Source organism: Chlorocebus sabaeus, chromosome 8 (assembly GCF_047675955.1).
Source record: "Chlorocebus sabaeus isolate Y175 chromosome 8, mChlSab1.0.hap1, whole genome shotgun sequence".
In the NCBI taxonomy this organism is placed as follows: Eukaryota; Metazoa; Chordata; class Mammalia; order Primates; family Cercopithecidae; genus Chlorocebus; species Chlorocebus sabaeus.
Window position 1 is genome coordinate 122,677,022 of NC_132911.1, and position 14,465 is coordinate 122,691,486.

General features: G+C 40.3%; 2 protein-coding genes across 2 annotated transcripts in view; one reads left to right on the plus strand and one right to left on the minus strand.

Annotated features, from left to right (window-relative positions):
- The window catches only part of TNFRSF11B (TNF receptor superfamily member 11b), a 28,324-nt gene extending 22,393 nt beyond the window's left edge, over positions 1-5,931 (minus strand). Inside the window, exon 1 of the mRNA XM_008001426.3 lies at positions 5,556-5,931. Coding sequence (XP_007999617.3) covers positions 5,556-5,666 — 111 coding nt within the window. The 5' untranslated portion in view covers positions 5,667-5,931. The remainder of the gene's footprint in view (positions 1-5,555) is intronic.
- The window catches only part of COLEC10 (collectin subfamily member 10), a 199,843-nt gene that overhangs the window by 36,254 nt on the left and 149,124 nt on the right, over positions 1-14,465 (plus strand). The window lies entirely within an intron of this gene.

The following is a 14,465-nucleotide window of genomic DNA, read 5'->3' on the forward strand; positions in this document are numbered from 1 at the left end:
AGAGGCCAGGTAAATGTGAGAGAGAGTGGGTACCACTCAGTTTCTTACCTAATGTGTTGTAACACTATTCTTATCCCTTACAACTGTCTAAAATGATTCTTTTTTTAGACTTTCTATGCTAGTTACCCCAAAATATTCTGTGGTAGTGAGTTCCAAAAACTAATTACATGTCATATAAAAATACCGTCCTTGTATCTATTTCAAGTTGGCCATACCTCACTCTTTCTTCTCGCGTAGATAGTTTACGGATGTTCCTAGGATTTCCGATTCACTAGTTCCTGCTATTGTGGGTTGCTAAGTTTTATTTTGATTCTTGTTTTCTTTTCTAAACATGGCTGCTACTGCTGTTCATATTTGCATTTTGTTTACCAGACTATCGATATCAGAATTGTGCTCTGGGGGCAGCTTCACACTCTTCTGTCTTGGCATGTGAAGTCATCCTTCTCTAGGGCTCCAAAAGTCTTCTCTAGGCTGATGAGACACATTTTTTTTAATCTCCAGCCCAGCCTTCTCCTGCACTCTGAAATATTTTATGTCTAAATGCCTAGTTGACATCTCTACTGAGACATGTTACAAACATATAAAATTTGTCAAACCAAAAATGAACAGTTGATGTCCAAACCCACCATCATTTGTTCTCCACTCAGTAGCTGTGTATACCTGTATTCTCTATTCAGTAGATAGTATACAGTCCCAGCTGGATGGGAAGGCCAGAAAACCAGTCCTGCCAGGCTTAGATTGCACTCCAAATATCAATATATGAATCTGGTTCATTTTTGTTACTTGCTTAAGAATCGGCTTTCGTGAAGGTATTGATATGAACCTTTATAGTAGGAATGTACAAATGTATTTAAAATATTGGTCAGGTGGGTAGGATGTTATGTGTATCTTTTCAAAGAGATCAAAGTTAACATTAGAAGTGAACTATCTGGCAGTAAGCTAAATTCTGTTAGAACATCCATGGAACTTGCTAGTAGATTATCCAACACCCTAGCAGATCTCTTTATAGCTCCTTTGACTCAGGAAACACACCTTAGTGTCATGCACTATGGAGACCCTGGGGCTACAAATGAACAAGATGAAAATCTGTGCTTGCAAAGAGCTCATACTTTGCCACAGAGGTGGTGCTATCCCTTAGGAGAAGTTCTAGGAATCTGTGGGGGCATTTCTCTGGTCATAATGACTGTATGCTGCTGGACATCCTGAACAATGAAGAATAATCCCACATCCCACACATGTTCATGTCCTATTGACCACTGATATAAGTAATCTAAATAAAAAAACCTATTTATTAGTATCTGAGTCTAGACCAGAACTCCATTTGATATACACACCAAGTGTTTTTTGCATGATTGTTATCCATAATTTTTCAGGAATTTAACAAGATAAAACGTGATAGAAGATTATTAAAACTTGTTCTGTTTAAAACTCTAGCAACATTTGTTCACCATTTCAGAAAATCACAGTACCAAGGCCAGTGCTGACCATGTTTTTGAGTCACCAATATTACACATGTTCCCCAGTCTTTATTCCTAGTGATGTGTTCATGGCAATTTTACAAAAAGATGCTAGCACATCACTACTACTTTATGTCTTCTAGTGAAGCCTATTTTATTATAAATTACTTTCCTTTTATTACTCTTTGTAGTATAGTTATGCCAGTATATTGATTTTTAAAAATTATATGTGCAGGTAAAATATATGCACTCTGAATTTCATTTCAGGAGAGCAAGGAGGTTGTTACAAAGGATTTATTGTAAAAGTGCATGGAAGAAATGTGATATAATTGAGAACTACTGCCCTACAGGGTAAACCACACAAATATCCTGATAATTTTGGCATCTCCGCTCCATTGTAGCAACAGAAGGAGCAGCTAGGCATCATCAGTCAAAGCTTTCATGCAAACATACATTTTTGTAAGATTACTGTTTCTCTTCAAAATATTCCCCAGTCTTTTTTTTTTTTCCTTTCTTTTTTGGCTGCAAAGGAGAAACTCAAACTAAAGGAAATGTTGTTGGTTAATGAGATGCTAGAGAAAATAATACTTTTCACAAAAAGCTTTCATACAAAGGGAACATGCCAGCAGGGGGCCGAGGGTTGCCAAGAGCAAAACCCAGCAGGCAAGTTAGTGGCTAGGAGAGCAAAAATACCTGAGTGTGTGTTTAGTTCCCTTTGATCAACACTGCCATAGCTGTCCTTCTAGAACTAACCAGATAAACCATCTGGTACAGAACCCTTACTTCCCTGATCAATGGAATTTGACAGCTGTAGTTTCAGCTTAAGAAGTGAAATTTGAAACTAGATTGAAATGAGAAATTGTGCTGGAGGTTGCTAGGTGACCTAGGCCAGGAACGTTGCTATGGACAGGGATCAGGACTGTTTTGGATTGAGGGTTTGTCAGATTTTCCTAGAAACTACAGGGTGTTCGTTCTCTTAAAACAAAACAAAAAATTACAAACAAACAAACAACAACAACAAAAACTTAACCACTAGGGGGAGGGAGAGGAAACCAAAATAACAACTATAAAACAACAAAAAGCCCCCAAAGGCATTATCCTACAGGAAAACAGACCAGACATTTTTCCTGAGAAAAAAATAAATCTACTCCCTCCCTGCCCACTTCTCCACCCCAACTCCTAGTATCACAACATTAATTCAGAGCTTAGCTTTGAGAAGTTCAATGGATAATTCTGATACTAAATGATGGGAAGTTTCAGCCATCAGTTAAAACCTAAGCCTGAGTGAAGCAGAGAAGGCCTCTGCTTCAATGCATTAAGGAACATTCCAGGAAAACCCATGTCTGTGACATTAGTACTAATGACAACATCCCATTCCTACCTCCTTCTCTGCTTACCTACCAGCATATCCTCTGCTCTCAGAAAAATAATCTAGAATTCTATTTTGCTACACAATCTTGCCTTCTCTCACTTCTTTGGTCCAGGACGCCTGATTTTAAATCTCCAACAATGACATGCCATACCCCTCCTCCGGGATGACAGTAGATGGCTATCTGTCCCTCCTCTGAGTATCATCAGCACTTCGTTTACATAATTCACTTGGCTCTAGATTGTCCTATAGTTAGTTATCTGTGAGCATCATGCTAGAAGCTAGTGTTGATATGAAGCAGAAACTTTACGTGGGTATCTTGGATATATGCATATCATTATTATCATTTTATAAAATACAAAACTAAAATTCAAGAAAGAAGTAACTTGGCCACAGTTATTTGTCAGGTAAGTGGTACTGGTATTTGAATCTTGGTCCACATGATAACACTGCACTAGGAACTTCCCTTATAAGATGCTATAGGGCAGAATCTTTTATATTCCCAAGTCACCCATTAGTTTCTGTTTTGCAACTCTATATACACAATTACTTGCCCAATATCTGCTTTCTCCATTACACTATGGGTCCATGGTGACAGGAATAGTGTTCATCTTGCTTTTCACACTGTCCTGATGCCTAGTGCTAGTGGAATGCCCATTATAAAGAAATAAATAGCTGGGGTGCTTCTAGTTTCTACAATGGCACCTTGGTTTTACAAAAGGGCATCTGGACTCTGTGTAAATATGAAGTGTCCATTTGCAATCATTTTCAAAATAAAGTAACTCTCAGAAGCTAAAGGGAAAGCAAAATTCTTCCCATATAAAGGATTTACTGTGTTCACAACACAAAGTCTTCTCTTCTGATAATGCTGTATCATCTAAAATTAGTATTATGTCTATCTTCCTGTACAGATCACATATAAAAATATTTTACTATCATTTATGGATACTTCTAAGTAGAAACCTATATTATTTAGTGGAAATCCTGAAATTTAACTCATTGCTAGTATATTTATTATTAATTAAATCTTTGAAACAATAAAAAGGGCTAGGAAGAATAAAAGTGTCCCCATATTAACAGCAGTGTTATTTATACTAACCCAAAACTAGGATGATTAAATCAATTGTGGTGTGTCCATACAATGGAATACTATACAGCAGCGAAAATGGACAAATTATTATATATCCTATAGTAGAGATGAATCTCACAACAGAACTTTGAGTGAAAGAAGTCAAATGCAAAAAATTGAATAAATTCCATTTATAGAAAGTTCAAATACAAGCAAAATTCATCTATGGTGTTCCAATCAGAATACTGATTGTTCTGGCCGTGGACATAGTAGTAATGGGAGTTCCTGAGGTGCTGATAATATGTTTCTTAATCTGTGTGCTAGCTCACAAGTGCTCACTTAGAAAAACTGCATTAGGCACTTACGACTTGCACAATTCTCTATGTGTTATATTTTAATAAAGGTTCACTTTTTTAAAAGCTCTCTATAGTATCTGTAGTGATGAAGTTATACATACACACACACACACACACACACACACACATACATATGTATTTTAACATACTTATGGGTAGATTCCTATCCAACTTACCTGTTCTTTAGTGTCTTTGCTATTTATTTACTTATTTATGTTTCTGTATCCTAGGAACTAAGTGGAAGACTACCTAGCCTTCTATTCATTATTTGTGGGTTGGAGGTTGAAATTCAAACATTTACTCAAACACATCCAAAACACATATGTGGCTTAAATATGGCTTTTCCAAGTCTTGCATAAATGTCTGATTCATATCTTGATGTACTCTACACTCTAGTGACATAAAGAAAATAAGTCATTGGTCGTAGAAAAACTTACATGCAAATCTTATTAACTTGATCAAAACCTAAGCTTAAAAAAAAAAAAAAATCTATGTTACAGAGATTTCTTTCTTTTCCAAATAACATTTTAGAAACAATTTTTAGCCCTATTTAGGGAATTTCAATTATTTAGATATATTTTAGAACATAACATACGGCCAATATTTTCCACAGTATATTGAAGTTGAGAAGTGAAATAATTTTAACAATAAAATTTTATTAAAATATTAAATTGCACAGTTAAGTGTGTGTGTATGCGAAAGAGAGATCTTTTCTCCAAATTATTCCAAATATCCCATATTTGCATTAGAAAAATCTAAGAATCTATCATGTCATATTCAATGTATCCAAATTATATTCTAATTATAATGGTTTTAAGAAGACCAACGTCTTCTTCCAACTTACTCTGAATCTAAGGGACCACTTCTTTGCCACTAATAATAAAAGTCCAAGTTCATTAAGCAAAGATAGTATGGGCTACATGAGGGCGTTAATATTCCGAGATGAAGACAAAAGCTTAAAGACTAAAAAAACCTTCAAACGAAAAGTTCTCTCTCTTCTGTTCTCTTCTCTCTCTCTCTCCTGCTGTCTCTCTCTCTGTCTCTCTCTCTCACTCGCTGTCTGTCTCTGTCTCTCTCGCTGTCTGTCTTCCATAAAGTCAGCAGGAACTTTGCAGCGTAAAAAGACACCCTAGGGGAAGCATGGCATAACTTAAAAGCGGTTTCCTGCTCCAGCCTGACCCCAAGCCTCTCCTGGGAGGGAGCGAGTGGAGCCTTCTTCCCGCTGGTCCGCTGGGAGGTCGGGAGACCAGGTGGCAGCAGCCTCCCCAGGCGCCGGGCACCCGTCGGCTGGCCCAGGGACTTACCACGAGCGCGCAGCACAGCAACTTGTTCATTGTGGTCCCAGGAAACCTCAGGCGCTTGGAGGCGGCGGCTGGGCGAGCGCTCCGGTGCGTCTCTGCAGCCCATGCGCTCATCACGTTATATATAGCGTCCCAGCAACAGGAAGTATCGCCTGCCTTTGATCAGTCATTTTTCTATCCTGGACCAAACTTTGCACCTTTCTTTTTTAGGAAGCTTGGGCGGGAGCCGTCGGGGGATGTGCAGAAAACTCCAGGGTTAACGCTTTCAGGGCTGGGGAGGAAAGGATCCCCCAGGGAGGTGGGGCCTGAGGGGTGGGGCGCTGGTGTCTGGCCCCTGGGAGAGCAGGGGAAAAAAAAGCCACCAGGCTGAGGAACAAGGCGGCTGCTGTCTCTGCGGGGCTCTGAGGTTTCCCGGCCCTTTCCCGCCAGCGGCCAGCCTCCTGGCAGCCGGGACCAGCAGTGGGAGGGCTGGGCACACGCTGGGCAGCTGCCGTGCTTGTGTCTCCTCCACCCTGAGCGTCCGATTCAGCCAAGATCCGGACGCAGCTGGAGTGTGTCCCAGACCTTTGTCCCCTCGCTGGGCAAAAGCTGTGAATTTCCGCCGTTCCCCGCTGCCTGACCCCTTCACTTCTGGTTCTGAAACCTCAAATTACAGGGCCCCTCTTTCTTCATGGCATTGTCTGAGCCCTGTTCGGGGAGTTCGCAATTATTCATCTTCAAGTTTACATAAACCATGTAGTAGGAATTTTTCTAACTCATGACTGATTGGCCCTAAAGCCCGTGCTATTCTGCATTCACTCCTTGTTATCTGGGGTAGTTACAGCCAGAGAGAATCTGCAGAGTGAAAATTGAACTGCCTAGGGCAGGGAGAACCTTGCAGAGCACTATTTCCTTCACCAACACCATCATCATGAAAGAGCTATTGGTGCCAGAGCTTACTAGGTGCTGAACTTCTGCAGTTGTCTCCTCGAGGCCTTTCCACTAGCCTCAAGCTATTGACAGAAGTTTGGCACTTTGCTCTGGGGTTCGCTGTCTCCATCAATTCCCTAGTCTGGAAGTTAGACTTGATGACTTGTAAAGCTAGTCCCATTCATGGATTACAGTTCTGGGATTGCCACTGAAACTGTTTGCAGATGGCTGAAAAAGTCCCTGCAGAGCTGCTTCCCTATCAGGGCCAAGTGTTCAAGTTATATGTCTCCAGAGAAGGGCAAATACTGCCTTTCACCAGATTCAAGGAAAGGAAGGTGAAGAATCAGTAGAGGGGACCCCCGGGGAGCAAGGATGGTCCACCAGGATCAGAGCACCTGCCCCTTCCAATGGACATCCTTCCACCACGCTGGAGTTCAAAGTGGATCCAGAGACTGTTCCATGCTGCAAATTACAGAAGATGGGGGTGTCATTCAGCTTTGTTCCTCAAGGGCCGGAATATAACAGCATGCTGGTTTCTTAAGTGAACTAGTGAATAAATGTAGCTCAGTGAGTGTGGATAAAGTTGTGTGACTCCAAATCACTCCTTATATTTTGAATCGTAGTTTTGACATCTATAACCTGAGATATCAACACGTAGACTTGCCACGGGACTCAGGTCAATCCAAGTGTTAGTAGTGAAGCACTATATAAATAGCAGTCTTATTGTTTTTGTTAGAGTAATATTTGTCTAGGATATTATTTGAAGGTGTTTTTCTCAGAACATAAAATGATGTCAATATGTTGGTGTCAGACCTTAGAGAAAACTAATCAAGAATTGAGTCCTTCAGTGTTAACCCTGGGAAACGTTTATGTCTCCCTAAGCCTCATCTATAAGATAAAAAAATGCTGATATTGCAGAAATGTAAGAGAAAGCAAATGGAAGCATTTAAAAAACAAGTATATAAATGATGGTGATCACTAATTATGAGCATTAAATAAAGTAATGCATGTAAAATAACTCAGCACAATGCCTGGCCCATAGGAATTATTTCCTATGGTTATGATTATTCTAGGGCAATACCTAAGATACTGGCCTTTATAACCTAGATTTGAGCCCCAGCTCCAATTTTTCCTAGCTCTGTGACCTCAGACTAGTTGCCTAACCTTTTTGTGTTTCCATTTTTTTTTTATTCCTATAATGAGGATAATAATCATATCTACCTCAAAGTATCATAAAGGTTATTGTAAAGATTGAATTAGATAAAAGATGTAAAACACTAAAAATAGTGTCCAGCACATAGTGAGTGCTCATTAAGTGTTATTATCTGAGGTTCTCATGTGGACATTTGTATAAGCACAAGGCAAATCTAGATTGTAAGCTCCTGAGGGCAGGAACTACATATTTTTCTATGGTATTCACTGAAGCTTTTAGCTCAAATTCTGGCTCTCCCTGTAAAGGAGCGATGGTGGTGATTTGGGGATTCAGGGGATCGGTAATTAGGTGTAATCTGGAGACAGGTTAGGGCACCATTTATCTAGAATCACAAAATAGACTGTGTATTGATTGTTCATTTCATTTCAGGGTGTAACTGTGGGCCTTTTATTCATCACCCACTGACAGGAAACTGACAGAGACCATGAGTTATCAGTCATTTCATTTGTTATATTCTTGGAGCAATCTGGCCCATCCCCTAGGGTATTCCTAAGTAATCCACTACTGTGGGCTGCAGGCTCTGAACACTCTGAGCTAGAGTTCATTTTAAGATTTAATTGGAATGGACTCAGGGATTCTAGGCTGAACCCAAAGGGGGACATTCAAACAGTAACTGGAAGACTACATTCATCTTCCTGTGACAGATCCCTCATTGACAGAGGCCATCAGTGACATTAAGCAGAATGTTCCATAAATTTAACCTTCTGTTTCTAGGCACCAGATATATGTGATGCTGACTTTCTAGGGGATACCTCATCAGATATTCCTCATCTCTTGTATCCTAAACTCTTCTGAATTAGGTCCCACGTTGAACAGATTTTGGATTGGCCCCCAATGACATACTGTCTACTCCCCCAAAACCCCATTTCAGCCACTTCTAAAGCTTAAAGAAATGGTGCCTGAATATTAGCAGTTCCTACAGGGAAAACACTTTATCTCTAGCACAGTAGCACAGTCCCTGATCCAGATGGTCATTTATAATCATCATCATAATGGAAATACCTGAGACTCAGGAAAGCAATTGACTTAGGTGATTTGGGAGACAAGCCACACAGCCCTAACGTAACTGAAAAGTGTCGAAAACATCTTGTGCCTATGCTTCCTCACCTGAAAATTGTAAATAATAGTTCTGGTTATGCAGACAAAAGGATATTAACTTGAAGAACAAGAACAAATTCCTTGTTATTTCATTGTTAGTAAAAAGAATTTTTATTCTTATTTTATAAAAGGAACAGAGAAAAAGGAGAAAAACAGCAGATAGCCCATTGATTTATTTTATTAATGTTGTCCATTTCCTCCTTTAAAAACACAATTTTAACCATATTAATATTTGAGACACAAACTATTTACCTTTATAGGTCTGGACTATGTTTTAAAACATATATGTTTAAAAAATAATGTACAGAAAGGTAAAGGTAAAGTATCTAGCTGATTCACCTTCTGATGAAGCAAGTCACCAGTAGCTCAAGAGTTTGCCTGAACGAGTTGGACTAGGGGTCAGTAGTTGCTACTTATGGTTTACTACTCACCTATAATGTGATTCTGGCATTGCTAGCCATTCATTAACATAGCCCTTTCTTTGAAAATTGGCCTTAATCACTCACAAAAATATAGAAATATAAACAAGACTGTGTATTACATGGAAAGAAATAAGTGGCAATAGAAGGACCTGACCCAGTGTGACTTTTAACAAGAACTCTGAAAACTGCGTATATTAACAAATGATGAACACATGGTGAAGAGGTGGGGAGGGAGAGCCTTTGGGCAAGGAGGACAGGGTGTCAGTAGGTCTCCCAGTGGGAGGAAGCAAGGTGGGATTTCAAGGAACTAGAAATATTCCGGTATGGTTGCTGCATGGAGAGCAAGGCATTGTGTGGACCAGGAGAGGCTGAAGAGGTGAGGAGGGACAGTGGCCAGGTAGCAGGTGGAAGTGTTTCCAGTCTTTCTTCAAAGAACCATACAAAGTACTAGAGTTTTAAGCATAGGAGTGTATCTTAATCACTTTGGACTATTACAACAAAATATCATAAACTGGGTGGCAAATTTAAGCAACAAAAATTTATTTCTCACAGTTTTGGAGGCTGGAAGTTGGAGGTCCAGAAACCAGCATGGTCGAGTTCTGATGAGGGCCTTCTTCTGGTTTGCAGACTGCCAACTTTGTCTTGCAACCTCACGTGGCAGAAAGGGTTAGAGAGTTCTCTTGGGTCTCTTTTATAAGGGTACTAATCCCATTTGTTAAGGCTCCACCTGCATGGCCTAATCACCACCCAAAGGCCCCCTCTCCTAATAGCACCACCTTGAGGGTTAGGATTTCAACATCTGAATTTTTGAGGAACACAACATTCAGTCCATAACAAAATGACGTGATCATTTAAGCTGCTGAAGGATGTAACTCTCTGAACCTCACCCTGCTCGTGGCCATAAATACAAATATAGACATGTAAGAGAAAACTCTCTTAAACTGCAAATCACAGTCAAACTGATGACACCTCTGGGTAGGGAAGTTGGGAAATAAGGAACAATGACCTCAACAGTCCATAACAGGGATCTGTTTTTCTGATCAGCTCAAGGAAGAGATACAACTTCTTGCTTATAAACTTTTGCCAGTCACTCCAGTCACTTCAACTGAAATTTCCAGAAACTCAGATAGTCATCTAGAGCCTACTCAGTCCCAAGAAATCAGTTTCTTAGTTAACTGATGCATATTCCAAATAACCACTCATCAGATGGCTTCTGAACAAATAAATGTTTATATCAACAGAGTAGTAAAGAATACTGTACACCCATTCAGGGTTCCTCCTCAAAAAGTATTGATGTAATTTGGTCATCTCTAGCATTAATTCAGAAATGCTCCCCACTTCCCTAATGCCCATGCAATTTGTCAGTACCTGGCTAATGAAGATGTCTTTATTAGATAAAAAGTCTTAAAACGATGTTCTTAATAGCCGATAAAATGCTTCTATCTGGGAAAGTCCTGACCTGGAACTAAAATAAATTTTTAGAAACAGGTTTTGATGAGATAGTTTTCAGAGAAACTAGCCTGCAAGAGTGAACTGCTTCCTGAAACAAGGGTTTGCCTATAAAAGCCTTACCCTAAAGGAATCTTTTCAAATAAATATTAAACCAAAGAGGGGAGTTAAGTGCTTTAACATTTAATGAAGGGATACCATTAACAAATCAGGAAAGAAAGTATGTCTCAGCACCAAAAATGTATTCATTTATTGAGCCAAGATTTACTTCGTATCTACTAGTGACAAGCACTGTGTTAAGTACCCTGATACAGATCAAAAGTCCCCATACTTCTGAAGCTTACAATCAAGCTGGAGAGAAAGAGTCACCAACTAAACCTAGAAATAAACTCTTTGGATGGTGATAGGTCAATTTTAGAGCGGTGATGTCTATGACACAAGTTAATGTAATGGTGACTGGCTATGAAGGTCTACTTTTTAGGGAAGGGTTTTCTGAAGAAGCCCCTTTTGATCAGACAATGGAAGTAGAGAAAAGAGCACGTGAGGTGGCCCAAGGGAGCAAAGTCAATGAGGCTAGGGCCAAGGGAACTGGAGAGAGATACACCTTATGTGTCCAGAGAGGTGAATAGAGCCAGTCCATGCAGTATCTAGAGGCTCAGGGTAAGGACTTGTCAGTTGAATCTATGGACAGTAGGAAGTCATTGGCATGTCTTAAATGTGAGTGAAGTGATTTGACATATATGCTGACAGATAATGTGGCTAGAGTAGAAGCAGGAGGAACACTGGGTCACTGTCTCTAGGACAATCATCACTGAGTGCTTAGAATACATTAAGAATGAATTCTCTAGCCACTCCTGCACCTCACATAACCATAATTTCACCCACAGGAGCTCCTTTTACCACCATTATGCTAGGTAACAAAGCCTCTGGTGTTGCTGAGAGATGGACAGGGCTGAATCCCTGGAATGGGAATCTTCTGATGAAATACTAGTTCCTCTCCCGGGAAGTGGGAATCCCAGTAAAGTCAATTGCCTGCCTGGAAAGAGTAGCTCAACCTGAAGAATGTGTACCTAAGGTCACACTGCCTGTGCTGAAATATTTTGAAATAAATTACAGATATAATAACAGCAAGCCAGAGCAAGCGAGTAGGCGGAGGAAAGAGTTGTGTGCAGGGAATAGCTCAGACGACAGTGGGAGAGAAAGAATAGGACTTGGTTCCAGAGGAATATGAACAATGCATAAACAAAAAGCAGCCCTACTTTCATCACTGCAGTTTCTTCTCAGGTGCATCAAATGGCCTTTAAGGGTTCATATTTCTGTATGCTCCACACAGCATTTGGTGAGAATTAGGGAGGTGAGAGCAGTGGAACCTGAAAACAGTCGAAGTCATCCTTTTGGTTTGGGTCGGAAAGACGTTGTCTGTGCTTTAGGTTCTTTTCTCCAAAGACACACTGCTTCTGCTGGGAGGAGTTCCACTAAAGACTAAGGCACACTTGCATTTATAAACGAGACCACTTAACAGAGTTTTGCACAGTGGCACCAGAGGCTGCATCTAGAAATGATGACTGACTTGTTCTAACTCCAGTAAGTGTATGGCAGGAATGCCTCCTTGGCAAGAAAAAGCCTCATGGCTGAAGCTTTCAAATTCATGAACACTATGGGTCTTCTGCCCAGGGAAAAAAAAAAAAAGTGTATCTAGGTTTACACAAATCTAGCATTCAATTTCAAAAAGTTCAAGGCCTATGGCTCCAGTGGGGAAATTGATTTGGAATATGATGAGACCTTTCGCTGCTCAGTTTCAAAAAGATGTTTGTACCTTCGTTAATAATAATATTGTTGTATCATCATTTGTCATATTTCAATATTTATCTTTCCAGGGTTCTTGACCAGGATACCAATTATGAATTTTCAATGAGGGTTACATAAATGAGGGTTTTCTCCTCACCAGTGCATCATTATACTAACCAAGTCTATAAATGGGCTTGTCCTTTGAAATTAGGTACCCTCAACAGCTCAGATCTCAAGGCAGCTGATTCTGCCTGGCAGGTGTGGGATGTGAGATTGAGTCATTCTAGAATCTCAAAGAGATATTTGTTGGAGGGAGCAGCAAACAGAGACTGATTCAGTAGCTCCTTGACTTCCAAACAACCTGGTACTTACCACAGTTTACATTTGAAGGAAGCTCTGCCCCTTCTTTAGTGGTTGTTAGATGTAGGGAGATGAAAGGTAGACAAAAGCAGAAGTTCCAACAGGCAAGCACAGTGGGAAGTGTGAAAGAGGGGATTTCTTTTCACGGTCTTTTTAAAGAACAACAAAAAATACCAGTGTCAGATAAGGCTTGGAGAGCATAAGATGAAGATCTGGAAGTTCAATAGCAAATGTGGTCAAGTCATTTGGGGCCCTTGTAGACTGAAAACAATAGAGCACAGTGATTAGAGCTCAGGCTGTGAGGCTAGACTCTTGTATTTGAATCCTTATTCATTTGCTAGTTTTGTCTTTTCATTGCTCTGTGCCTCAGTTTCTCTAGGCAATAAAGAACCATATAATAGTATCCACCTCCTAGGAATGTTCTGAGTGTTCAATGAGAAAATATATACAAGGCACTTAGAACAATGCCTGGCAAGCCATAAGCTCTCCACAAATATTAGCTCCTATTTGCAATCAGATTCACTGCTGAGTTACTTGAGAGTGATTGTACCTTGTGCTGTGTGGAGACAGCTATTAGGTCATTGCATGAGGAGATTTTATAATTTTAAAGAATGTTCATGCCACTGCTACTACCTATTTGAAACTATAAACTAGTATACAAAACTGAAAACCTGGCAATCATGTCAGCTGGGACATGTGTCCCCAAGTTCCCACAATGTGTTCAGCCCCATGCCAGACACTATGAAACCTACTGAAATTGGCTATTCATGCGTCTTCCTTGACTTCTATCTAGTCTCTTGACCAAAGCTTGTTCTATACTTTTTCACACGGATTTTTAAAAGCTTCAGTAAAGAAGTGACGCAGAAGGTCAGAAGGCATAACGATGTGAGGATGGTATGAAGTCCTTAGAAGTTTAGAGATAGGAAGGATATATTTGAAAAGAGATGTAATGGTATTTGGAAAGGCTTCTTGAAAGAGAAGGTGTTTCAAACATTAGCAGTGCTTTGAGATGCAGATATGAGAAGGGAATGGATTCCAGATAGGAGAAACAAGGCTACCGAAGACCCAGAGGTGGATAAGAGTGGGGGATGGGGGGTGTTGATGGTAGTGGTAGAACGGGTACTATAGCATGTGTGGCTCCAGCAGAGGGAATCTGGGCAGCAATGGTGAGAGAGGACCTAGTCCCAGTGATAAAGCTGCAGAGAAGGAAAGGGCTAAGAAAAAGCATGGATAATTTTGAATTCCGTGTGCTATTGTTTTACAGGCAGTAGAGGCTGAAAAGATTTTTGAGCATGATCAGACCTACGCTGCTTTTGTACTTATTTTCTTTAAAATACTTTTGCATACTTTATTTCATTTTGTCCTAATAGCAGGGTTATGCAATGTGTAAGGGAGCCATCATAAGTCTCATTTTACCTAGCTGTGTCATACCCATTGCTTATAAAGCAGAATGATCAAGAGATTGTGCTGTAATCCCAGCACTTTGGGAGTCTGAGGCAGGCGGATCACCAGGTCAGGAGATCGAGACCACCCTGGCTAATACAGTGAAGCCCCATCTCTACCAAAAATACAAAAAATTAGCCCAGTGTGGTGGCACGTGCCTGTAGTCCCAGCTACTCAGGAGGCTGAGGCAGGAGAATCGCTTGAACCTGGGGGGTGGAGGTTGCAGTGAGC